This window comes from Lissotriton helveticus, chromosome 6, assembly GCF_964261635.1.
Source record: "Lissotriton helveticus chromosome 6, aLisHel1.1, whole genome shotgun sequence".
NCBI classification, from domain to species: domain Eukaryota; kingdom Metazoa; phylum Chordata; class Amphibia; order Caudata; family Salamandridae; genus Lissotriton; species Lissotriton helveticus.
Genome location: NC_136067.1, coordinates 667,184,119 through 667,211,455, shown reverse-complemented (window position 1 = coordinate 667,211,455; position 27,337 = coordinate 667,184,119). Strand labels below are relative to the sequence as shown.

The 27,337-nt window shown below is 45.3% G+C and overlaps 1 protein-coding gene across 3 annotated transcripts in view; it reads left to right on the top strand.

Annotated features, from left to right (window-relative positions):
* The window catches only part of IBTK (inhibitor of Bruton tyrosine kinase), an 876,521-nt gene that overhangs the window by 817,035 nt on the left and 32,149 nt on the right, over positions 1-27,337 (top strand). For all 3 annotated transcript variants that reach the window (XM_078648126.1, XM_078648125.1, XM_078648127.1), the window contains 2 exons: positions 23,406-23,477; positions 23,576-23,708. In XM_078648126.1, coding sequence (XP_078504252.1) covers positions 23,406-23,477; positions 23,576-23,708 — 205 coding nt within the window. The remainder of the gene's footprint in view (positions 1-23,405; positions 23,478-23,575; positions 23,709-27,337) is intronic.

Genomic DNA, 27,337 nt, shown 5'->3' with positions numbered 1-27,337 from the left:
AGAACCACAGTGTATATGAAAAATAAGTCTGTTTATTACACAACGCAATCACTAACATGTATATCTCCTACCCGAACATGTTGACATACATGAAAATACATTAAAGAAATCAGCTAAGTGGTACAAATAAACACTTGTCTCCAGGGGGAGACCAAACCATATACTAAAGAAGTGAAATGCGAACTGCATGAAGAACGGGACTTGGACCAAAGGACTCAGAGGAGCTGGGAAATACATAAACCACTCAAGGAAAGTACGCAGGAACCCCACGGAGGCTGTGTGCAGAGTGGAAACACAGTTGCGTGCCCAATGGAAGTCAATAGAGTAGTTGTAATTGCCGTTTTAAAGAAAAAGGACCCTTCCCAGAGGTGCCGGAGGCGAGGTGAAGTACACTTTTCAGTGCCCGAAGAAGCCCTTTGGAGGATGGAAGGTTGGAGAGCCACCCCACTTGCGGAAGCCCCAGGAACCAGGTTACCCTCACCCGAGAAGGCTGGTGCATAGGGCTGAAGTGACTTTGGAGTCTACCGTAGACTACAGTGGATGGGAAGATAGACCTCTGGAGAAGTCTCTGAAGATGTCCGGTGGAATCCAAGAGTGGATTCTTGAAGAGGGAAACCTGCAAAAAGAGGGGACAGAGTCTATGCCACTCGGAGGTGAGCAAGAGGCGCGGAGACACAGTGCCCATCCTTGTCTGGAAGTGCAGGAGAGCTGACAAGGACCTTGTCGCAGAAGCTGTGGGGACCAGGCCACAGTCTGGAAGACCAGGAGCCGTACCCGAGCTGCCTCACGTCGGATGTTGGTACTAGGTGGTCGGTGTCAAGCAGGATGACCAACAAACCTTGGTAGCTGCAACTGGCATGGAAGACGACAGGATGCAATTGTTGGTACCAGCACGGCCCAAGGGACTCCCCAAGTGCTGGAGAGTCAAAGCAGTCCCTGAGCAAGCAGGGGAGCCCACCAAAGTAGAAGACAACCCTCAAGAGGACTCGCAGGCCAGAGGCACAGGAATAGCAAAATGACATCAGGCAGCTCACCAAAGATGGAGGGCCACGATGCAAGTGATGCAGTGAAGACGCTGATCGTTAAGGGATGAGATGCTGGAGGATGAAGTTTCTTGCTGCCCGAAGATCCCTGGAGTGCAGAGCCAACAAGCTTTGGCAACGGCAAGTCAACAAGGTGCACAGGGGTTTGGTCCCGGTCCCAGCGGCTCCAACAAGGGATACTGTCCTCCAAATTGCAGGGAAGACTGGTCAGGCCTCAGGAGAGCCACAGAACCACCATCTCTGTTGCTGAACTTCGGGAAGTCCGTGGGACAACAGTAGGAGCAGACCGGTCAGCTTCAATACATTGCCCGCAGATGCAGGGGAGTGACTCATTCACTCCAAGGGAGAGTTCCACCGATGTCCTTGATGCCCACAGGTCTTCTGGAGAGCCTGGCCAAGGCACAGGCGAGGCAGAAGACTTTAATAACAGCGAGACCAGGAACAGAAGGATTCTTCCTTGATGAAGTCTTGGTTCCAGGCGAAGTCCAGTTGTCCAGACAGTCCAAGAGTGTCTTGGTTTCAGAGGTGAGTCTTGTTTCACGATGAATCTAAGGACCCACCCCCAGGGGAGCTCTTAAATACCCAAGGAAAGGTTTGGAGCTACTCGGGGATCCCTCCCAGAGGAGGGTCTGGACAGAGGAGCAGCTACTCGCCTGTCCTTCATCCAGTTTTGTGCCAGAGCTGGAACCAAGGGTTCCTGTACTGGCTCAAACCAGAGTATGCAAGGTGGGCACCACTTGTGCCCTTAAATGTAGTCTGATGGTGCTGGAAAGATCCCCCACCCCAGCCCAATGCACTAAGACCTGTCTGGGAGCTCGTCACACCTCCCTATGAGAGGATACCTATTGTTCTACCTTCCCCTGCCAGAGCTCAGCAGCAGGAGGGCAGAACAGTGTCTCTGGTCGGTACAGCAGTAGCTTTCTGGCAGACCCTGAAAGGCTGTAACTTTGAGTACAGTGGGCGCCTCTAACCGGCCCCCCTCAGTACATGGGATCGCACTTCTAAGACTGGAATCGGTGTTGGAGTATGATTCCAACATGTTTAATACCAAACATGATCAGGTTCGGTTCAGTTATTATATAGTTGGACATCGTGTAATGACTGATGTCCACTATATGTCTTAAAACGGCTGACTGCACTTACAAAGCCTGAAAAATTGACTCCGGGGTTTGTAGGGGTGTCCTGCTCATGCACCCTCACACTTATAACCAGGTACCCTGCCCTCTGAACTGAAGGGCCCTCCATAGGGGTGGCTTATTGGATTTAAGTGCTGTGACCTCAGTTATAAGGAAACGTATATATCTGTTGTGAGAGAAGCAAGCACCAGCTCATTCAGGCTTCAATGGCAGATCTGTAGTCAGAGTTTAAGTGGACTCCAGTGAGTGGCACAAAAGATGCTGCAGCCTATGGGATACCCCTGGTGTACATATACCCTGGGTACCTTAGTACCATGTACTAAGTGTTAGAAATGGGGATCTCTGGTTGGCTAAGGCTTGTGCCAAAGCCAGGCAGAGACCACCACTCTAGTCATGGAAAGGGTGTTACACGCTAAAGATAACCCCTGCTCACCCCCTTGGTAGCTTGGCACGAGCAGCTAGGCTTATCTCGGTGGCGATGTGTAAAGCATTTGCGCAACACACACAGTAACAACACACTAGGCACACCACTAAAGGAACTCCACACAAGGTTATATAAAAATAGCCTTTGTATAATAATAAAAACACATCAGATAGTAATCACACAATATACATTGCGCCAACTGGCACGGGCAATATTTACAAGGGATTATTTGCACATGACAGGGCCACGTGGGCCACTGTCAGAATTAGCACTTGGTAAAGAAATAGTAAAAAGTAAGAATATATATGAACTTAGAACACAGCCAGTAATCACTGGCAGACACTATACTGTAATATAAATCATAACAGGTTCAGTATCACATAAGGCGAGAACTCTATTCTGTACCAACCTCATAAGCTAAAATAGGATAAACCATAATCTCCTAAACATCAGGAAATACACGTATTAACATAACCTGTAGTATGGAATAAATCAAACCTAAATCAAACCTAGACCACAGTAGAGAATCAAAATAAAGCATAAGGCAGTAGGTAAAACCCAATAAGCGTAAAAGCACATCTGTAGCATAAATCAAGGTGCATACATCATTCTACAAACATTACAATTCCTAGCACCTATATAAAAATGACATTAGGGCCTTGCGCCCTATAAACCTAAGAGTCCCCTGGGCCAACTGGCCATCTATAAGAGGCTCAAATGCCCTCTGTCCACAAAGTCAGGGCGTGCTGCAAAGGCAGCGACAGTCAACTACTTGCTGGGCACCTGGGAAACTGAAATGGAGGCCTAAACGTTGCTGTGCAGCTATGCAGGCCAAGGTAGGGAGGAAGGAGTGCATCTCACTCCTGGGTTAACAGGACATGTCCCCCTAAAATAAAGAGCAACCTAAACGGTGCAGCTGCCCACTACTTGCTGGGCAGCTGTGAAGTCAAATCTGCGGCATGGGCTCTCAGTAGCCCTGTAAATAACTTGCGCCACATGTTGAAGCCACATGGGGCTCAGTAAATAACTAAGGCAAATGCTGCGCATGTGGGAGCCATCTAGGCTCTAGAAAAAAAGTATGTACCCCTTTGGAGCCATCTGGCTCTGAGGCCAATTGTTGAAATGAACACGGGCTCTCTGGCCCCTTAAACAATCATGGCCACGTAGGAGCGGCCCACTGGTTAGCGGGGCCGCTCAGGGAATCAGCAGGGACACGGGGACCAAGGCGGGCCCCTTCAGGGCAAGGATCAGCAATGTAGGAAGCGTGCAGTGCACTCGCCGGAGGTCCTTGGAATTCCTTGGAACCTAACTGCTCGCCCACACTACACAAAAGAGAGATCATTAGTATTATCTACTTTAGCCTCTGCAAAACCTCTGGGGATCCACATTTCTCTCTGGACACTATACCTCATTTTGGTAGAGTATATAGAGAGCTAGCTTCCTACAGTCGGGGAGACCATTATTCCCCGTATTCGATGACTGGCTCTTGAATGAGGGCTCACAGCAGTGACTCGTCGGTCACCTCTAGACAACAGCGAGTATCCTAACATCGTTCGGATTCATGATCCATGTGCAAAAGTTGCACCTGACTCCTCCAGAGAGGCTTTTTTTTCATAGGAGCAGTCTTGGATACCGTGCAGGTCTAGACCTTCCCTCCGTCACCAGGAGTCCATTACATACAGGCTATGATCTAGATGTTTCAGCCTCAGAGAGAGGTTTCTCAAGCTTTTTCCCCTATTACCCTCCTGCTCTCCGACTATGCCATGTGGCATATGCAGGCTCTGCAATGGAATCTGAAGTCTCACAGTAGGCCAGCACCAAAGGAACCTTTCGGATTCTGTCCTGGTTTGGAAGGGGATTGCACAAGATGTGCAGTGTTAGCTGCTAGAACGCAATTACCCAGCAGCAGATCCCTCTCCCATACCCACCGATAGCTGATGGTAGTGATGGATTCGTTGCTGCTGCATTGGGTAGATTATCTGTGAGAGGTAGAGATCAGAGGACTTTGCCTCCAGCGGAAACCGGTGTCCATACCATTCTGTTAGAGTTGCGGGCTATATGCCTACTTTTGAAGGCCTTCTTAACTTCTGTCAAGGGGAGGCTGGTACAGGTTCTCACAGCAACACCATAACCATGTGGTATTGCAACAAGAAGGGTGGAGTAGGGACCTGGGTCCTGCCAGGGTCTGGTGCAAACTACAACTATCAGTAGAGATCCCTCCACCGGAAATTAAGGGGTAAGAGAGGTTAGGACGTGGATACCTCCTCCCAATTAACAATACACTCCCACAAATTGTATCCAGACAGAATAGAGCTCTAGAACTTAATTAAAATCTTATGTGGTGTACACTGCAAGATGCGGGAAGGAAGCAATTCCTTTTTGTTATTTGACCCTCACACACGCTATTGGTGTCAAGCTTCATCATCGGGTTCACCCTGACTCCTAAAGGTCAGGGTGGGCTCGACCATATTTCAGGGAGCTCGTAGGAGATGTAGGCCAGGGGGACTTAAAGATAAGAATCCTACTCCATTCCCCAGGTATCCCTTTTATTCTCTAGGACGTTGTGGATATTGAAAAGTAATACAAATCTGGTCTTTTTTGGAGTTTATGGTCCTGCGACCCTAAAAACCTGCCAACCTATTTCAGCCCAAAAAAAGATGGCCTCATAGGTCCTGGGCTTTCATCAGGGCACAAAGGATTTACTCCCTGGCGTTGACCGATAGTTATCCTATATATTAGTATTGAAGGAACAGAAAGCTGTAGCCTTGGTCCAAAAAAAGTGGGGAGCATACTTATCTTCCTTCTTTATGTACGAGAAAAATTCCGCCTGTAAGAGGAATAAAAAGACATACAATTATGCAACATAATAATCATAGTCCTAGTGTACCAATGCCCCATCATGCATGGGTGCTCTTATTCCCATACTTTCATGATCAATAATATGTGACCTTTACCCAGAGCTGATATAGATCAGTTAATTTCACCTTGCCCATTGGGCGGTATGCGTGAAATATTGCACTTTATTTTTATTCTCATTAGTGTACATTACCTTATCCTCTAGTGAACAACACATCCACTCACATCCAGTCCATGGTTAAAAGTCGCTAGTACTTTACGACAGACGCCACATCTTTGCCAAAAATTCGTACAATCTTGCATGCAATCTCAATGCGTATGAGCATAACCAACATTCACAATAGTGCCAAAAAGCACTCATATACCCTTACCCTAATTAAGGGGAACACATGTTTCTCACGGATCACGGTAAGGACAGCCTTGTAGTCGCAAGTTGTTAAGGGGACAAGTGAAAGTTTGATTAGAGGTTTTGCTAGTCTGTTGGTGCTGATGCTTACTTTAGTTTTTTAGGTTCCCAAAACAACATTACATATTAGATCCCTGTATTGCTGCTCCCATTTGTATTGAAACAGTTCCCAGGACAAACTCTCTCGCAAAGTCTTTGTTTCTCCAAACATGACCGGGACTGATGGAAGCCCCGGAACAACTTTTAGGCCATACTGACTTGGAGATGCTCTTATTACTTATTTCACTTCTGAGATAGGACCGCCACCCATCTGGGAAAAATGGTCATCACCTCCCATCAACTTCATAGCCAACTCTGCAAGCTGTGTTGGAAATGTCCCCTGCATGGTAATACTGGTTAGCGTCCCTGCCCAAAGGTACGCCAGCTGTAGATTATCTGGTATCATGAGTCAGGTTGATGCATGGAAGCCTAGGCTTTTCCCTATAATTCTGAGACCCAGAGCGTTGCATTGTGGTCTGGTGGGCACACAAAGCATGCCCTCTAGCTGACATGGCATTACTGTCTATGTCCTAGGTCATGTACATTGAGCAGAAGTAGCAATGCACTATTTTTCTGATTGGTAGTACTGACCAGACCTTTTTTTATTTTAGTGGATACTTGTGGTCCCTCAAGAATTCACTCAATTAAAGGTCCCTTTGAATATACTGTCCAAACCCTACACTGATATTCTGTTGTGTGTGATTAGTGACAATTGCAGGACTTCATATTGTATATAGGTGTTTGGCTGCATAGACCATTGGTACCCATATTGGATCATCCTAGTGAAACAAAGCACTAGATGAAGGATGAGGTACAGCCTTCCTAGACGGTGGAAGTATATTGCTTGCATTCTAAGGTAGAGGGTGTAGTCTTTGACAAAGTGTGAGAGTTGGAGACAGGACTGCTTTAGAAATACACCAGTGACCTTGCTGGTGTTTATTGATGTGCGCACATTGATTTGATTTATGATTTATAAAGCGCCTGAATCTCCCCCCAAGGGGTATTTCCACACTTGCTAACAGCATGGTTGGACAGAAACAGGGAGTAAGTTAGAACAATGAGGTCTTCAAGAGGTTAAGAAATCTCAGGAGGTCTGAGCATTCACGCAAATGAATTGGAAGTAGGTTCCAGAGGGTGGGGGCTAAGTGAAAGAAGGCTTTCCCACCCAACCAGACCTTCTTACAGCGGGGAACCACAAGTAGAGATTTGGTCCCTGAGCTTAGTGTCCTAAGAGGCTGATATTTATAGATTTTTTTCTTCTAGATATCTGGGGCCCTTGCCGTTTAGGGCTTTATGAACAATGCAACAGATCTTGAAGCAACTTTGTTTCCTTACAGGCAACCAATGCAGTTTCTGTAGGAGAGGAAGAGAGTGAGTGAGAGCAGGGACATTCGAGACCAGTCTTGCAGCGGTGTTTTGGACTACTTGCAATTTGTTCAGTGAATCTTCAGTGGCTGAAATCAGCAACGCATTGGAGTAGTCTAGTCGACTCAATACTAATGCTTGGATCAGGGTTTTGCGAGTGGACAGAGGGAGGAAGGGAAAAACTTGCGCAAAAGACCTAATGTATGGAAGCAGACGCCGATGGTGGTAGAAACCTGCTCCTTCATAGTTTGTTTCTTGTTCAATCGAACCCTTGGATATTTGACCACAGTCTTGGGTTCCGGTGCTGGTCCCAATTCTGTAGGCCACCAACTCTGAGACCATCTCGAAGAACCGTCACCAAACAGCATGATTTCTGTTTTGCCCGCGTTAAGCAGGAGGAAATTTTGTCACATCCAGCCCGCAATAGTTTTCATACCTTCTGAGAGGGTGGACTGGGCATTGGGATCTTGTTTGTCAAAGGAAAGCAGGAGCTAAGTATCATCAGCAACGGAAATGGGTGTGAAACCTAGCTTCCTGAGTAGACCTGCCAAAGGAGCGACATGGATGTTAAATAAAATGGGACTGAGACAGGATCCCTGAGGTACTCCTTTGGTTAGTACCGTAGTCTCAGACCGGAAGGGACCTTTGTGCCTCTTTCACAGTTGTTCCCTTAGGTTATTGATATGGAAAACAGTCTTCCGTATTGTTATTACTGCTGTTACTTCTGCATACCATGACCATGAGCTTCGAGGGCTTGCGCTCAAATGCCGTAAAGCACATTGGTCCTGAAAAATTGGTGGTTAGGAATAGGGCATCCTTTCTGTGTGAGAAAGTCCATCACGTTCCCCTTGTATTTCTGTCTGCCATATACCTCTTAGGAGGAGGAAACTACACTAGCAGGATCCAAAGAGGTTCCTTCGTTTCTACGTTGATAGGGAGAAATACCAGGTGGACTGCCTTCTCTTTGTATTCAATGATGCAGATTGCGAAAGGCTGTTTAAAAAACAGACTTGTTGCAGTGGCTTGTCCTTTATATCATATTATTCTATACCTTTGCTAAGGAGGAGAAGTGTGAGGGTCTTCAGTCTCATGCACTAGAAAGAAAGTCGCCTCTTCAGTTTTTGCTAGGTGTGTTCTAGCGTTAGACATCTGCCAGGCGGCTTCATGGACGTCTTTCCTGTACACACCTTCCCTATGGTGTCATTTCTCAGGTCTACAGGTAGAGCAGTTTTTCCCATTCTGTCCTGCAGGTTCTTCTCTTTATTCATCACTGTGGTTCAGGTAGACAATCTGGATTAAGGTAATCTGAATGACCTGAAGTATTTAACCCTATTAAGGGCTCTGAAATGTTTATCAATGTGGGACTCTTTCAGACAATCAGCTTCTTTCCATGCTGGTCACCAGCTCTCACTGCATTCTCTCCTGTTCCTATTATAAATAAAGTAGTTGAGAACAACACAGTTATCCATTTGACACAGATAACTCTAGGATGGGCAGAAGATTTGGTTTGTGTCTTTCTTTCCATGCCTACAGATCCAAAGCTCCACTTCTACTTTTTCTTCACATTGGAGGAGAATGTTTTCAGTCAAGTTTTTCTAGTGTTCAAAGGATTTCACCCTTAAGACTACAGGGCTTAAACCTCGTAGGGGCTGTCACAAACACGTCTGTGACAATTTGTGTCTTTAGTGCTTCCGTTTGTTGAACAACTCAATGAATACTGTGCTCAGATGAACCCAAAAGTGATCCGAGATTCTGAGGTCTAGCTCTATGTAGCAAAGTACTAGAAGGCTGTGCTGGTCCTGCTCCAAATCAAAATTGAGGCTGAGGACCCACTTCTGATCCCACTCTCCCTCCCGAAGTCATTCCTGAGGCCAATGTTCCTCATGGCTGGAGTCTTCAGTTAAGACAAAGAAGAAACACAAGCAGTCCAGCAGTGACTCAACCCTTTTCTGCCACTCTGCAGAAAAGGCTACAGGTGGCCACTATGTCTCTTGGTCTCACAACCTGTACCACTGAAGGGCCAAGTCCTTCTCTGGTCCCGATTCTTCCTGAGTTTATTGACCCATCAGTGTCCTCGCAAGTCGAAGCCTTTTGTGAGGCCATGCTGTGCCTCTTGGCATGCTTCCTTCTAGTTCCTGCTGGTTTGCCTTTGGGCCCCAGGGATACGGAGGGACCTTCAGTCAGATAAATGCTGGCAGGTTTGCCCTTAGAGCCATCTGGACTCCTCAAACCTACCTCAGGCTCTGCGAAAACGTGTGCAAGCCCCTTGCTTATCAATGCTGGCCCGACCCTGGACGAGAACACCCAACTCATTGTTCTGTCTGACTATGAGCTGGCTTCAGCTTGATAAAGGTGACTTCCAGATCTTGACGTGCCACAGGTTATGCTGAACTATTGGACTCAGATATAATTCCACTTCATAGCAGAGGACGATGAAGACCTTCCCCCTCCTTATAATGCAGGCATCTGGTATGTGGGATTACAGAAAAACAGTGATCGGATACATCACCTGACACTGGGTGAATCCAGTGGATTTAGCTCCAGTCCAGCAATCCTCTCAACAATTTTGTCCTTTTAGGTACTATGTCAGGAGCCTGTCATATCATCAATGCCAGACCTCACCACAAGCACAGCAGGCTCCCCAGCCCTTTCGAAGTCGGGCTGTGGGTCTGGCAGACAACAGCCTAGCCATCAGGGACAGCATTTCTCCCAGTCTTCTGCCCCTCTGGCAAAAACCACAAAGGCTCTTTAGTGCGCCCTTAGCGGCACAAAGCTATTCAACGGGAAGCAGGATCAGCCTCTTTCCCCGGTTTTTGCAAAACATCACGTCCTTCAAATGGATCACGCAGTTTGTCCAATGGCACCATGCACTGCCATTCCTTTTTGACCCACCACACCTGCCTCCTCCAGCAGAACGCCGGTCAGAGGACCACCTATCTATCTTAGGCCAGGAAGGGACCAAAGACGCCATAGAGACTCTACTGGCTCGAAGTGGAGACTGGGTGTTATTCCCGCTACTTCCTTGTGCCGAAGAAGGAAGGAGCCATACCTGAATACATTGCATTTTTAAGCCTTTTTCTCTGGAATGATGAGTACAGGATATTCGTGGTGTGTTCCCAATGTTGCAACCTCTATCCTGGGTCTCTGTGAGGATGGTTCTGAGGCTTGGAATGATATGTGAACCGTGGCACTCTAAAGTCTCTATAGAATCAATTCATATTGGTATATGTCTAATTCAAGATATCAACAAGGCCGTAATTCTGTTCTGGCTCCAGCAATTTATTATAATCGTATCACAAAATATTTGAAAACACAGTAGCAAGTTGGATAGACAATTCGATGTTATAATTCCCTTTTTTTGAGCGTTGGACTGGCAGCCGACACGTGTTTCGTGTCATTGAAACTTTTTCAAGGCTTTATCCATGATGAGAACACCGTCAATTTACAGAAAAATCCACGTGCTAGGTAAATGGTTCGTCTTATTCATAAAAATTCTCTCTATGGGTCATTTTCTTCTTATAGGTGGGGGAGGCCGCGTCAAGTGTCCTTCAAACACACTGATTGTTCTCTATATATCGTAATCCTCTGTAGAAGCGGGAAACCGCATTACGTATTCTTTAAAATATCAAATTTGTAATTTTCCTTGTCACAAAGATTCCCGGGCTATGATATGCCCCTATTTGGTATTCGATGTCTCGCAGCGGCGTTTCTTCCCCGTATCGTTTCGTGGTTCTGAGGCTTCTTGGCCTACTGACCTTCTGCATCTTGCTTGCTGACTATGCCAGGTGGCACATGGGAAATTTGCAGTGGGACCTTCATTCTGTGTGGACTCAGCACCAGTGGAACCTGTCCGCTACCATTCCGGTATCAGAGGAGACTGCAAAAGATCTGCAGTGGTGGCTACTCTACCGCCGTTAGACCAGGGACAGACCCCCTTCCTGGCCTGCACAGAGTAAATGGTCACTACTGGGTTGGGCAGGTCATCTTGGAGAGAAGGAGATCAGTGAATTCTGACCTGCATCCACATCAGCTTATTGGAGTTGCGGGTGACTTTCTTCGCCTTGAAGGCCTTCCTGCTCACCATCAAAAGGAGGCTAGTGCAGGTTCTCACGGGCAATACCACAGCCATTTGGTACTGCAACAAGCAGGAATGGGTGGGTTCCAGTGTCCTGTGAGGGAGACTCAGTGCCTTTGTAGCTGGCTGGCTCATCAGGGGATTTCCCTGGTTGTTCACTACCTGGCGGTATTTTTAATTGCTAAGGTGGACAAAGTCAGTCAAATAACTATATTTCGGCCTCCAGGGCCAAAAAAGTACATATACAGATACAAAAAATGTAATAAATAGATAAAAACAATACATTTCAGCAAAAGGAATTCACAATTCATGAAAAGATAATCCAAAATTAATAGGTGTAAAAAGTTAAAATGTCAATGAGTGTATACAGAATACAAAAATGGTACAAGGGGACCGATTAGTGTTGGTGATATACAAGTTAAGAATCCGAAATTGAGATAAAATAGTCATCATGACATTAGGAATAGGGAAAGCCTTTCTGCACAGTATCCACATGGTGCCCAAAAACTTGACTACTGGGATACCAAAAGTTAGACTGCAGTCCGATCTCAGGATGCGAAGAGCAGCAGAGTGACTATGCTGGCCTAAGCGTCTGCAAATAGGAGCCACCCAAGTTCTGCGAAGACGGGCATAAGCTGGGCAAGCAAAAATAACATGCAGAACACTCTCTGCTGAAGAAGTGCAAGCATGACATACATCCGAGGCCCAGGGAAACCACTTAGAGGTAAAAGCTCTCAGCGGGAGAGTGCCCACTCTAAGCTGAAAGTAAAACTTCTGGTCTGTGTAGGCAGTCACCTGATACCAATAGGACTCATACCTACTCAGTGGCCGCTGTGGCTGTCCTGTAGAGCAGCTTCAGTGACTTGCTAGCTGGGAAGCGGGTCGTAGCAGGGCGATCCAAAGATTGCACAGCCCAAGGGTGTAAAGCATCTCTTTGATATTTGTGAGCCAGGAAACTTTGGAGAATTGGTCGGTTTCCATTACATTGTGGAGGACTGTGGCATACTGGGAAATTTCTGGGATAGTCCACACATGGCTCCAATGCAACAGGGTTCGTAGCCTAGCTTTACCGGCAGGACTCCTTACTCCCATGTCCATAAAGAGAGGATGTAAAGGGGTGCTGGGGGTAGAATAGCAAGGATATGGAGGAATTTCTTTTCCGCATTAGTTAATGACTCAATGTTAGAGAAGTCCCACAGCTCTGCCCCTTAGAGGACTGAACCCAAAGCCTTGCCCTTGTAAATGCGGAGCGTAGGTGGAATGGGAGGCACAATATTCTTTGAGTATTGCCCCTGTTATTTGTTTAAGCTTTAGGGCCGCTTTACTTGCATGTGGTTTCCAGGATATGCATCCACTGAACATAACACCCAAGTAAGTAAAAAAGAGTCCACCATCTCAAGGCATCCTCCCTCCCCCACTCCAGAACTATACTTTTATTAAAAGATTTGTGGGGATTAAACATTAGTTTAGTTTTTGTGGTATTGATCCCTAGATCCTGGGTGAGACAGAATTCATTAAAGCGACACAAGAATTTCTGAAGTCTGCTCGATTTCTTAGAGATCAATAACATGTTGTTGCCAAATAGCAGAATCAGGGTTTTAATTCGGGCAGCTATTGAGCATCTGCTTCAACCTGAGATAAAAAGAAAGAAACAATATCATTAATGTATAAGTAAAAAAGTGTAGGAGCCAATACACAGCCCTGTCATACGCCTCCAAGGACTGGGATCCTGTCTATCAACTCATCCTATTTCCCCTCCCCTGATGAGTGTGAAATTATCCTTGTGGAGACGTACACGTGACCCAATGCTCCACAGCATTTGTATGTCTGTGAGAGCCTGCCAAAGGATGAAACATGGGACCACATCAAAGGCAGATCTCAGATCGACAAAGGCAACATAAAGGTTTCCCTTGTCAATGACTACAGTACGCCAAGTGATCAGGAGAAAACAAAATACCTGGTCAATGTTAGAGACGTTCGTCCAGAAGCCCGGTTGGAATGTTCGTTTCAAGCCTCCAGTCCTGAATTTTGGCAAGCATGAAATGACAGAAGACTTTTTTGAATACAGTCAATTAAACTGATATGTTTGTAGTTGTTCGGTTGGGACCTGTCACCCTTTTTATGGGTACGCCTTACAATGGCCCCTTGCCATGACTCAGTTATGGGAGCCCCTGCAGCAATTGCGTTTGCAGTGGTTAGAATGTAATGAGTCCAAACTTCCAAGTAAGAAATAAAAGCATCAGCAGGAACGGCATCCGGACCTGCAGCCCTTCCCCTTGCAACAGCTGATGGAGATTGAACCACATCTGAGATGTCAAACAAGGGAGTGGAAGGGAAAGGGCAGAATAGAGCGAGAGGGGTATCGTTGGGGATGCTTAGGGGAACATCTGAGTATAAATTGCTGAAATAATCAGCCCAAGCAGAGGGAGCATCATTGTTTACAGGTTCCGATGCGGCCGAGACACCATCACTGGAGTCCAGCTGCCAAATAAGGTAAAGTCTCTGTCTACACAGGCATCGTTGAGAGCGCTCCACCTCTATGCGTCCCAGTTTTTTTCAGCTAGACTAATGGCATTTTATATGCGTTCCTGGCCCGGGAGATACAAGGCATATCTCTAGTTTTAACTGCTCTTCTTAAGGAGCATTGGAGCGTACGTCATTCCTTGTTAACCCACAAGCCTGTCTTGGTAATGCTGTGCTTTTTGGTGATGACTGAGACAGTGAGGTGCCCTAATATATGATCGAAGAAGGCTGCATTAGAAAGAATCCGTTTACCAGGGCGACAAGATGTCCCGTCTCTATCCTTGCCATGACATCATTAAGATCAGCAGTGAGGGCGATCTGCCATTTGGCTCTACTTTAGGTGGTACTTGTCTGAGGTCAGTGCAACGTCCCTAGTAGGAAAGGACGGACCAGGAACGGTAGAGCTAGTCATGTAAAAAGCCTGCATTGGCAGGGAGAGGGGATTATGATAACTTTCAGTTCTCTCTAAAAGGGACATGTCAGTGACAGGCCACCATAGCCGTAGACCGATTAAAATATTGATTCTACTGATTTGTTAAATGTGTGGGCATTGGCAGCCCTGAGCACATACTAGATTGTTAGGGCCTTCAGTTGGAGAGCAACCTGTGACCATCTGCGGATTGGTGGGATTTCCTGAGGGGAATGGCTCAAGCCTCGTCATCGCTTTTTGTTATGTGAACATCATCGTTATCGAGGGGCTAGAATGTGTTAAATTCGCCTGCCAATATAAGATGTTGTTTATCAGTGCGCTGATCATGATAGCTTTCTAACACTTAAATGGTGTGTGACCCCGTCCTTCCCCTGGTCTCATGTAAACATTTAAGATAATTACCCTTGGCTTGGACTTGCTACTAAGTTTGATTGCCAGGATGTCGGGCAAGTCAATACAAAGTTGGCAAGTTTGACAGTTGAGAGAGACTCTAGCTCAGGTGACTAAACCCCAATACCTCTTCCAAAACTAATTTAAATTGTGTGTTCAGCAACACACCTAACACTTCTACACTGTGTTCTTCCACCTCTCGTCTCCTAACAGCACTTCCCTGCTCATCACAACTAGGATTCTCCACCCTAGTGCATCTAGAGAAGTATCTCTAAAACATGAGCACAACAGGATGCTTCTCATCTCATGAAACGTGACAAGTCTTAGTCAGCACTCAGCTATAGGAACTCTCTTGTTGAAGACCATGACGTGGTCCCTGGAATGAATTCATAGGCCTGGTTATCTTATTTATTTTACTTTATGGGTTTTGTATAGCGCCTGCCTGAATCACCCCCTGAGGGGTATCTCTGCACTGTGCTGCTGTGCTGCTGAACGAGCTGACAAGCAATAATAGAATAGGATGGACTTAAGAAGTTTCCTGAAGCGCAAATAGTCAGGGCATTGTCTCAGGAGAATGTGGAGCTGGTTACAGTAAAGGGGAGCGAGGTAAGAAAAAGATCCCTCCCACCCCCGCCTTGTTTTCCTGACCCTGGGGACTAAAAGAAGCGATTTGCTTCCTGACCTCAGGGTCCTGGTAGGAACAAAATGCTTGAGTTTCCTAGAAATGTAAAGAGGGCCTTTGTTATGCAAGGCCTTATGGACGATACAGCAAACTTTGAATTTGACACGCTTATGAATTGGAAGCCAGTAGAGCTGTTGAAGGAGGGGAAGGGAAGCAGTTTTGAACGGGGCGTTCATGGCGATGCGCACCACGGTGTTCTGGACCACCTGCCACCTGCTTAGTGACGACTCGTTAGCGGAGACCAGGAGAGCTTTGCAATAGTTGAGACGGCTCATTACCATGGCCTGAATGAGGGTTTTACGGGTGTAATCTGGAAGAAAAGGGCAAGTCCAAGCCAAGAGTAATCCTCTTTAATGTTTACCTGAGAGGGACCAGAAGAGGGGCGGCATCACGCACCATGTAAGTGTTATAAAGCTATCTTGATCAGCGTACTGATAAACAACATCTTATATTGGCTGTGTGTAGGGGCCACCTGTGATGGAGATGGGTCAACCGGGGGCCTGGGATGAGATGAGGACAGGAGTTGGGTGGAAATTCCTACATAGGCCATGCAGGAGGCTAGCAACTGGCTCATAGTGGTTATCAGATAGGAAACCAATGGTTTTAGTGCTCTCACCCCCTTGTTCAGTTCTTGTTCAAAGGAAGTGACAACATACTCATTCGAACTGCGGATGCCAGTCACATTATGCTCCACAGAGAGGCATGCAACTTTATTACTACCTGAGTCTAAATCAATGACCTGCTCAATTGGTGCCTCAGACAGGGGAGCAAAGGGATTGCTGCAAGGGAAGACACTATCAGGAGAAAATGGAGTCGGTGAAACCGAACTGGCGGGAGGGAGTTGTGTACGTGGAGCAACTTGAGCAGCAGTGATAGGTTCTTGGCCCTGCTTCAGAGATCTCGTAAACATCCAGAGGATTTTCTTCTGGTTCTGCAGAGGGGGAGGCTAAGGGGGCTAGAGTGAGGAATGCTCTGGGCAGGAGCTAAGATCTTCTCACACTCAAAGTAAATGTCTAATCTGTCTAAAACAGTTATCCTCAGCAGATTTTTGTTTTTTTGGGAGTTTTGCTGCCCATGACCCTCCCTCCAAGGCCTTTCTTTTCCCCATGGGCAAGCGCCCGCGAGCCTAAGAGCAAAATACAAACTAATGAGCTGTAAATACGGACAGTCAAGTAGCAACAAGTTCCTCTCAGTCAACTGAAGTGTGAGTTAATGGATGATGGACATGCAGGGTGAACTAGACCACAAACAACAGTACCTTAGGGTGTAAGAGGCGTTAAAGGGGTGGCCCAGCCCAACCTCCTCTGGTCTCCGACAGGCCCATCATTGGCCTAGACTTTGCCCGGGGGCTTCCCGTGCCGCAGAAGTCCTCCAAGCGCTTTATAGCATGTCAGTGGCAACTGCAAGTGGCAGGAGTCAGGCCCCTCCTTGCGGGCCAGTGAAGGATGGGAAATGGAGTCCCTTCAGTGAATGGCTGCAACAGACCCGAGCAAACTGCATCCCATGCCATGGGAGCCCTCAAAGCACGTTGCAGCGTGTCAGAAGCAATGGGAGTCAGCAGAAATCAGGCCCCTCATCTCAAGCCGGTGGAGGATGGGAAATGGAGTCCCTTCAGTGAATAGAGGCAAGAGTTCCCAGCACACTGCGTACTGTGCGGCCGGAGTCCTCAAAGCACTTTATAACGTGGCAGCAGCAACGTGAGGCGCCAGAAGTCGGGTCCCTCCTCTAAGGACAGTGGAGGATCTGAAAAGAATGTCCCTCCAGTGAATGGGAGCAAGAGACCCCAGCACACTGTGTCCCTCGCCGCTGGTGTCCTCAAAGCGCTTTACAATATGTCGGTAGAAACGTGAAGTGGCAGGAGTCAGGCCCCTCCTTTTGGGCAAGTGGTGGATGGGAAATGCGAGTTCCTCCAGTGATTGGCGGCAAGAGACCCCAGCACACTACGCCCCAAACTCAGTCAGCAACCCTTAGCTTCAAAAGAGGAAGAAAGGCTTTATCGACTGGATCCCAAGACAGTACTCAATTTTTACATTGATTGTACCAAGGAACATCTGGTGGGCGATCAATTGTTTGTGGGTTTCTATGGGGCAAAGACATGGGTCATCATTCAATGAATGCTCCTCTGCATTAAGATCTTTTACACATTGGCTAAGAAGCAGCTTTTTGAAGGCATACACACTCAGTCCACCTCAGCCAAAGCTGCTACCACTGCATTGACAAGGGAAGTGCCTGTCCTGAATATTTCTCAGGCAGTTGTGTTCATTAGTGCATACCTTTATAAAGCAATACTACCTCAACAGCCATGTCAGTCGAAATTGGCATTTTGCCCAATCAGTCCTGCTGAACTTTTCAGTCTGCGTCATCCCACAGAGCACCCACCTTTGGAGGTACTGCTTTGGTATCTGTTGAAAGGTGAGGAATGTGGTGTTCGAACTGTCCCTAAGAAGAACAAGTTACTTACCTTCTGTAATGCCCTTTATGTAGGATATCTTATCTAACTTCAGATTTCTCCCCACCCTTCCACCTCCCCATTCTGTAGTATGTGCTCTTCTGTCTAAAAAGATCCTGGTCTAGGAATCTGCTCACTTTGATCAATTTTCTGGACGCTGAAACGTTCACGAACAAAACTGACATCAAAGTGCATATGTGGCACTTATATGTGGCTCCGTTAATTTCTTCTGGAGCAGAATGGCTTTGATGCAGAGTTAGTTGGCCCCACCTGCTGGTGTGCAGGATCACTGCTTTGAATGTTACCAATCCAGTCTGGCACCTGAGGATATTCACAAAGTGAGGAGTCTGCAGTTAGTAAGAGTATCCACTGGAAAGAGTGTTACCAAAGGTAAGTAACCTGTTCTTCCTAGTTCAAAGCCAGAATATTGCTGTCAAATTACATTGGTGTGCCATCTCAGCGTCTTAGAAGAAATGTTGTCAAGTCTGTTTGTCCATAAATCTTTATTTCCATACCCAGAGCCATCACAAGTCATAACACCATTTGTAAAATGCATAAGTAGTTAAAGATTGTGCTTCCCAAATCTTTTACAACCGGTACCCACTTTTTAGAACGACCAACGTTCGCGACCCACCTGTCGTTAATGGGCATGAGGTGGGCAGTTTTTCAATGTAACTAAAGCATCATGTGGTAGCACTTTGTGATTTACAGACAGTATATTTTCCATTGAAATGGCCAGTAGCTTTTCACAGACATACAGTTTTAGGGATAATACGAACTGGCAGACTAATGATAATGTGTGGAATTCGGGTTTTGGTGAATATTTATCTTTTGTGCATTCCCAAGTGAAGTGTCTTGATTTGATTTCATCCTATTAAAATGTCTATTTCATCACACTTACGAATGACAAAATAGGGGTGGGGAGAGGGGGGGACTGCTGATCTGTCTGGGTGTGGAGGTTCAGTCGAAGAGCCAGGGCGTGAGGTCCTTCCTGAACTGTGTCAATGATGCGGATTGCCTGAGATGGAGTGGCAGGGTGTTCCAGGTCTTGGCGGCGAGGTAGGAGATGGATGTTCCTCCGGTCTGATCTTGTAGATCAGTAGGACAGCGGCCGAGTTGGGCAGAGCAGAGTTGTCTGCCAGGTGTGTGGAAGGCGAGGCGGTGGTTCAGATATTTTGGTCCTGCGTTGTGGAGAGCTCGGCATAATTCCCTTTAAAAATTCCTCTCACTTTGCAGTGGGAGAAAGAAGAGTAAACACAAATCCCCATGTTAAAATAAGGAGAAAGAAGACATAGACTGACATTTGACCTCTATCTTTGAATCACCACAAAAGTGGCAAGATAAATACTGAAGTTAAAGGCTTCTCGATTTATAGCTCAGACTTTCCAGACTCACCAAAATCGGCTTGTGACTGACAAGTGGGTCTCGACCCACAGTTTGGGAAACACTGGATAAAAATATTCACATAATTGAATCACAATTATTTCTCTCAGTTATCTTACTGCAACAGGAACCTCGGCACCTAGCTATCCACAGGTATTTCATTACTGCCTATTGTTTAGAGGGTCGTCATTCCTTTTCCAAAAAGGCAGTGATGGTGCACTTTGCAAATTCTCATAACATGCTCATCAAAGTAAATCCTCGGGAGAGGTTTAGGCTGGAATCAAAATGTCTACCTTTCCCACCATCATTTTCCAAACTTCCATTGAATCCAGCAACTCTATTGACTCCAAAAGGTTTGATCATACCTCTTCCTCTTTGCTTATTATTTATTATTTTGAATTAGATCAGCTTTCTGTATTCCTATTGCCATCTGTTCAATCACTTAATAGTTTAACATGTTTTTTTATAAGCATGATAATTTATTCAAAAAGAGCTTCGCTTTCCACCTTACCTTTTCAAACCAGAAATAATAAGGAACACAGCCTGGCCTGTTTGGGTTTGACGTATGTAAACCTAAACAGAGTTTATTCCTGACTTCCCTCCAAGCAGTTAGTGATTTGAGAAAAATGTATTTGAGATCCAGGATCTATTTTAAAAATGTGATAAGAGTGAATCTATTCTCACAGAATTCCAGCACTGTGCCTAAATTATTGCTCGGCACAACAGCTTGTGAGTTTATGATTTTGGTAGCTATATCAAGTTAATGACCAGTAAGCCAAGCCAAAAGGGTATCATTCATACTCTCAACTCTGTCATACATGGTAATTCTACTGTATTACACCCACCCAAACAGTCTGTTCGGGAGAGAGGGCTCATCTGAGAGGTCAAATCTCCAATCAGTATGTGGTACAGTTTGGATGCCCACTTATCTGTATTAGTTTTTTTCTTCAATCAAGAACAATGATCAGATGTTATAAATGAGGACTTGGAAGTGAAAGTAGATAGATATGTATTATTCTAAGAGCTTACCCCTTGTTCACTCCCCCACACTCCCCATAGCAAGCACTCTGACATTGGAAGAAAGAGGAACTCTTAGAGGCACCCAGTTTTTGAGGCAATCCTGTGGGCACTACATTCTCCCTTCTTCTGCCTGAAATGAAAATGCTTAAGAACCCTCCCCAAATATTGGTTTGCAGCGGAGTGTCTCTTGGTAAGAGGAGGTTGTATAAGTTGCTTAAACAAATTCCAGTCACAATCAGAAAGCATATTATGCAAACTATAAGAGTTCCAGATTAAAGGATGATAAATAGAATGAGTCGACATTCCAACAACCAAAATCCTAGAATGTATATTAGTCTCTTGCTCATTATCTCTTTAAATGGATGAGGTATCAAGGTAATTCACTGCATCTTGACATGCACATCTCCCTCTGCTTAGTCAGTAGTTGACGCTAGAGTCTCCCATGTCTTTGAAATCTTTGCAAAGTGGCAGACCCCCCCCTCTCCCTGTCAGTCAACGATTAGTGTCTTAGAGTTGCCTACAAAATTAGTTACCCGACTATGAATTATTCCTGAAAGTTTAATTGCATGATTGAGTCTTACCAAACCTCCCTATGAACCATTTATAAATGTCACTGAAGAAATGTTTCTGATGCCTATTAAATCTGTCAAGAGAAACTATGGTAAGATTGCTCTTTCTGCTGCCAACCTTTTTTACACGATTCTTCATGGTGGCAAAGTAGTCTAATTCTAATTGCATTCCTAACTCTACTCCCATTTTTCACTTCAGTTAGTCACTCCTGCATTACTCTTTTCCATTGTCTACAATGTTTTTTTGAAGGACTGTAAATGTGGTGAGTGGGGGCAGGAAGTCTTTTAGACATTAGACATTAGATGTCGGGATATCTTTTCAATTCTCTTTATGAGAGGCAGGCGCTCAGGAAATCCAAATATTTTGTTTTAGCATTTGTTCAAAATTGTGTTCATGTAACTAATTTTAAAGAATCTATTTCTAAATTGGCTGTTTACTGTGTTATATTTTCTGGTAGTCTGTGTCTCAGTAGTACCATTCTGACTGGTTGAGAGAAGTCAAAAGTCTACCAGCATTGAAGTGCTATCTGGCAAAGAAGTTTGCCCGGGGCCTTCAAGCCCTTTGATCAGTCTTACCACACCAGGAGGGATTGTATGAACAAAGTCTCTAAGAGCGTCTCACTCACTGGTGCAGAGGCTGATGTGGCTGCTTTCAGTGAGTACCCCTTGCACTCTGCAGGGGCAGCAGCTGAGGGTCCTCTGCAAAGGTGGGGGCAAGTGGAATTTGATGCCTTTTGGTTCCGATCCTCAGTCATGGCTCGAGCCAAAGGATCACCACAATGGGCTCTTCTCTCTACAATGGCATCAACCAGGCAATTATCCTTGTCCTTTTTGATGACCCCCTCATGGTTGTAGGGTCACAACCCCTGCTCTTCACTGGGGCAGTAGCAGATTGATATGGCAGCAAGTTTCTCTTCACGGTGACTCCCTCAGGCATACGGGGTCGCAGACCCTGCAGCCGCACACTGGCAGTCTTTGAAGTTTGTTTAGAGGGGTCTGCGTCCTCTTGAAGTGCCCTTTCCTCTGCCTTTCCTCCAAAAAGCAGTCTGCCACAGCATGAACAACGCCAAATCTTATAGCCCAACAATACAGGCCTTGGGAGTGACTAGAGAATCACACCTACAGGGTCACATCTGAATGTCAGCCACAGCTATATGTGTATCAAAAGGGTTAGCCCAGGGCACCTGCCCTATGCTTTATGATTCTCTTATCAACCCCAGCACCTTGCTGAAATGTACCGGGGCACCTATCCAGTGACCTCCCTTAAGAGCACCCCCTGAAGTCTAGTGATAAGCCTGTCTATTCTTCCTCCAGTGTGTGTCCCCCAGCCAGCTCTCAGGAATGCAAAAATCCACAAATCTGCTTGGGGGGGGGGGGGTATTACTCTACCTCCTCATGCTCCTCCAGTCAGCCATGGGCCTCCCAAATGGAACCCAGACTTTTCAATGAATTGTAACATTCACACATACACCTAGCAAATGCCTACAGCTCAGACTCATTGCACAGCACTACATACCAACTTGTTGTAGGCAAAGGATGAGTTAAGCTCACAGCAGCAGAACTTTACAAGTGTGAGCCTTGAGCCCTCACTTCAGTGACCCACGTAAAAAAGAAATCACTTTTAATAAGCATTTCATGCTATGCTCTCACCACTTTTTCATGCTGTTTAACTTCTGGAGTCTTTTGCAAGTATGTGGGTAGTGTTTTGGGAGCCCCTTGTGGTCCAACAGCACCGCAGTCCGTGAGACAGGCCTATGTCATGGCCCACACACATGATCCATGTTCGCCATGGGAAACAAAAATCAGCGCCAGGAATCCAGATATCACTGCAGTTAGGGCACTCATGGTAGTTAGTAGTACATGTCTGTCAGCATGCGTGGGACCTTCCTTATGTTTGTTTGAACCCTGATTGAAAGGTGTGTACCAGCTGGCTTTGTTATACATATTTTTGTAGTTAGTCTGATCAGATCTTTTCCAGAATTTTGCTGGTATATGGTTGGTTTGATATAATTCAGAAATTGGTGTCATGTTGGTTTCTTTAGTAGTAGAATTGATTTAGGACTCAGTCTACTCCCATGTATCAAGGAGTTAATCGTTATTTTCAATTATGTGGCCAGAGAGGGAAAGATGTGGAGTCATGGCAAGTTCTACTGGCAAATTGGAAACTCAGATTCCTTAAGGTAACTTATTAATCTACTTCACTGAAGCAGAATCAAAAGTAGTGAAAGATAATTTCAATCAATCAGTGTCTATGGATGGATGATGATAGCTGTACTAGGAATTGGCTACTAATTCCCATCTCTACCATTTTTTATTTTGAGACATATATGCGGTCATAAAGAAGTACCTTTTTAAAATTAACTTTTCTTTCTTTATCCCATCAGTTGATTTTATAATCATAAATGCTGCCACAAAGGTGCAATTATAAAAAATGCTGTACCACAGCTGCTGTTCAGCTGAGCTGATAAAGATACTGCAGTGTACATCTCATAATGTGCATTTTTTTCTATTTTGGTTGTGTCTTCCTAGTGGGAAGATGGGAAGCGCATATAATACTGATAATTTGGAAGCTCTGCATTTTTATTGATCTGTATTCGGTAATTTTTCCTTTTCAGATCCCCAATGAACATCAGTCCAGATTCAGATGGACTCCATAACGCAAATGTCCCACAGCCAGATGTTCCTAAGTAAGGCACTTTTACATTTAGTTCAATGCAGGTTTTTCACAAAAACAGTTGAAATCAGAATTCCCTTAAAATCTTACAGTATGTTATCTTTTTTGTAGTCCTTGGCTTTTGACCTCAGTGGCTAGTCCTCGACCAACAGCGCCAGTTACTTTTGCAGCTATTGTAGAAGAGGAGATACAGCAAGAAGCAGCACTCATCAGAAGCAGAGAGAAGCCTCTAGCTTTGATTCAGGTAAAATAATCAGTAGATCGTTAAAATGAAAAGTGACCAACAGTTTGCCTGCATTTGCTGTGGTATAATTAAAATGTATTTAAGATGCTAATGCTACTTTGTAATTGTTTTATTGAAATATATAAGTTAGGGTAAATAATTATAAAGCAACATTGAATTGCAATTTTGCCAACCTAGATTTGCAATTTTAACAAAATTAAACGCATTCTACAAAGCTAATGAACGTACAAAACAACTTTGCGATTATACTGTCTCGCTTCGCCACCAGATAACACAAAATCTCCCACACTGTGGCTCAACACTCAGCGAGGCAGGAGACATGAAACACAACTAGCACCTTTAGAAAAGGGTTTTATTGTACACAATGCAAAGACTTTTCTTTTAGAATAAGGCCTGGGGTTTTATTTTACACAATGCTCCTAACAGAAAGGCTTTCCCAGATGCCAAATGCAGAATATTCAAATACACATAGATATATATATATATATATATATATATATATGTTTATATGCAAGCAATAATAACACACTTGGTAAATGCAACAGTTAAATGCATGAATAATACTAATAAATAAACAAGCAGCAAATAATATGAGCTAAGACTCAAGCAAATATATGCTGGATTTTAGATGTGCACCTCACTCATTCACACATCACAAAGAAAACACCTCAAATGATCAAAGCCACTGGCCACACATCACAATGGCAATATTTAAAACTCAATACTTCACCTGGTGCAAACACTGAATCTTAGCCCACTCCTGACTGGGGGATTCAACAGCCATGGATAAGAGCTTCAGCAACCAGGGTTCCGCTGTACCGAAGTAGACACGTCCGTTCCCCATTCGGATTCCACAATCCCGATTTCTAAGTCCACAACCTTCAGCTTTATAATCTCAAAAACACACTAGAAGGTTCGAGAAACCTTCCCCCTGCGCCAGAGGAATCTTACCAGGACTGGCCAGCTTCCAAGCAAGCATTCCATGGCAGGCAGGAAGAAGTTTCCACGAAAGCCTTCCAGGGTACATTAAACAATCTCTCACAAAAACAATCCTTGAACGTGATTAACCCAAACAACTTGCAAGCATGGCTGTGTACACAGATAAAGTTCAAGCCAAGCAGAGTCAGAATTCAGGAAGACATGAGGCCATGTCAAAGCCAATAGTAAGAACTTCATAATACCTATCAATGTACGAAAATAATGCACATGTGTGCACCACTACTCATAACACTGCACTTCGAGACCAAAAAGTACATTACACACACCTCTCTCTCTCATGCTTTCCAATTCACATCCCACACGTTCTGTTGTTGGCAAGGCTGTTCTACTCCATGACAGCTCCCACTGAAAGACTTAAAGATTACAAGAAAGAAACTTTTAAGAGAAGCAAGACATATGCAGAACATTGTACATTCAGGCTAGGGTAAGATAACACACCAAAGTCGATTAAAATAATGGTAGTCAAAGGTCATCACAGGGTGTCAGACCACAAGAGTGCCTCTAGCACTACATATACAGATTCTTCTCTTCTGACTGAGAGTAAAATGTTATATTGTGACTTTCTCCTTCTAATTGGCAGTCCACAGAGGAAACACTTTGATTATGATAGTTATGAGCATAATATTGCTGTCCTTTACACTGCTTAAAGTAATACCTATTGTGTAGAAAAACATCTCAAAATCTCATGGAAGCCTGTGGTAAGAAGGCCTTCTTGGCAGGAATCATTGCCATGAAATCCATCAACGCCAACTACCTCCTCGTATGATACACCTGTAGTTTGTGGGATATGGCACAGATGGTGGTACCTCATTTTCTGGTGGAGTTAAGAGCACATGATGGCCAAAACGCCTCCAGACATAACATTAATCTGGTTTGGATGCATCACACTCAGTTGCCCAAGCTCTGGGCACTTTCATCTCCGTCCAGAGACATGCCTGGTTTCGAACGTCCAACTTTTCAATAGTTGTCCATGCTAACTCGATGGATCTACGCTTTTGTAAGGGAATGGTTATTTGGTGATAAGGTTGACTCTGCCCTTGAACAGTTCAGTACTAGTAGGGCTACTGCTTGCTCTCTAGTACAGCAACTGCTAGCTGCCTTGAGAGATTTTCACCCTTTTTTATTGATTCTCAATGGGCTTCTCATTTCATCAGTGGCCACAATGCCAACCTCAAAAACAGAAGCAGCCCAACCCCCTGGTTAGACAATATCAACAAAGAACTAGAGGAAACGGCAGTGGATTTGCTCAACTACCCTCATCCTCCTGCTCTTCGTCCTCCTCTGCACCACAAGGAAAGCAGACACAGCTTACTTCCCATTTCTACTTGCAGCCTGTGGGAGTTCAAGTGTTGTATTAGTTACCAACCTGGAAGCCCTTTAATTGTCCCAGTCCTTTAAATTGTGGAAAAAGGTTACACTCTTCCCTTTCTTCTGCTTCGACCCTGTATCCCTTATCTGCCCCTCTCCAGACAACCTGGCTATACTACAGCAAGAAGTGGCAGTACTGTTACTGAAAGGAGCTGTGGAGGGTCAGGATTGGTACGCATGTTACATCCTGATGCCCAAGAATAAGACTTCTGGGCCTCGGGACCTGACCACCTTCATGTAGAAGGAAGCGTCCATGATGCCGACTGTAGAAAAGTGGGATCTTTCTGACATAGATACCCCCACTTTGTGCCTGGTGTCAGTGTGTTTTGACTGTAGTTCACTGGGATCCTGCTAACCAGGATCCCAATGGCAGTGCTCTCTCCTCTAGATTCTATGGTAAATACTTTGCACAACCCACAATTGGCATACTGGGGTACCATTAAGTCCCTAGTATATGGTACTGAGGTACACGGGGCATTGGTACACCAGGGTCTCCCATGTAGCAGCATGTATAAAGCCACCTATAGAAGCCCATGCAAACTGTGTCTGCAGAGCTGCCATTGCAGTCTACGTGAAATGGTGCTTGCAACTTTCACTTTGGATATAATATTACCCTTATATACCGGTGACCTATAAGTCACCCCTAAGGTAGGTCCTTCAGTTCAAGGGCAGTGTGCATGGTTCTAAGTGTGTGGGTACCCTTGCACATGCAGATGTACCCTACAAACCCAGACTTCATTTTCTGGGCTTTTTTAAGTGTTGGACAGCTATTACAAGGTATGTAGTGGACACTGGCAAGTCGACAAGTCCAATTTCATAATGGTTGCCCCGAACCTGGACATGCATGGTATCAAACATATTGGAATCATGCAAATACACTAATTCCAGTGTTAGTTACATGATACTATATACTGGAGCTCCTTAGAAGACCACTAATACCTACCTGTGTAGCCTTACATGGTCTGACTTCCAGCTTGCACTGCTGCCGACCCTAGACAGTGTTCTGCCCTCCTGCTGATAAGCCTAAGTCAGGCAAGGGAAAGCTGACAAAGGTTTTCCTGCGAAGGAGAGATGCTACCTTTTGAATTAGGTAGGGTGGGGACACTTCAGAGAGCCACTAGACTGCATTTAAGGGCACATTTGGTGCCCTCCTTGCATAAACCATTTTTGCCTAGATCAGGAGCCCTTAACTGCTGCTCTGATGTGAAACTACACAAAGCCCAGCTCCTCCCTAAGGAGGTGCCCTGATCTTCACCACCTGG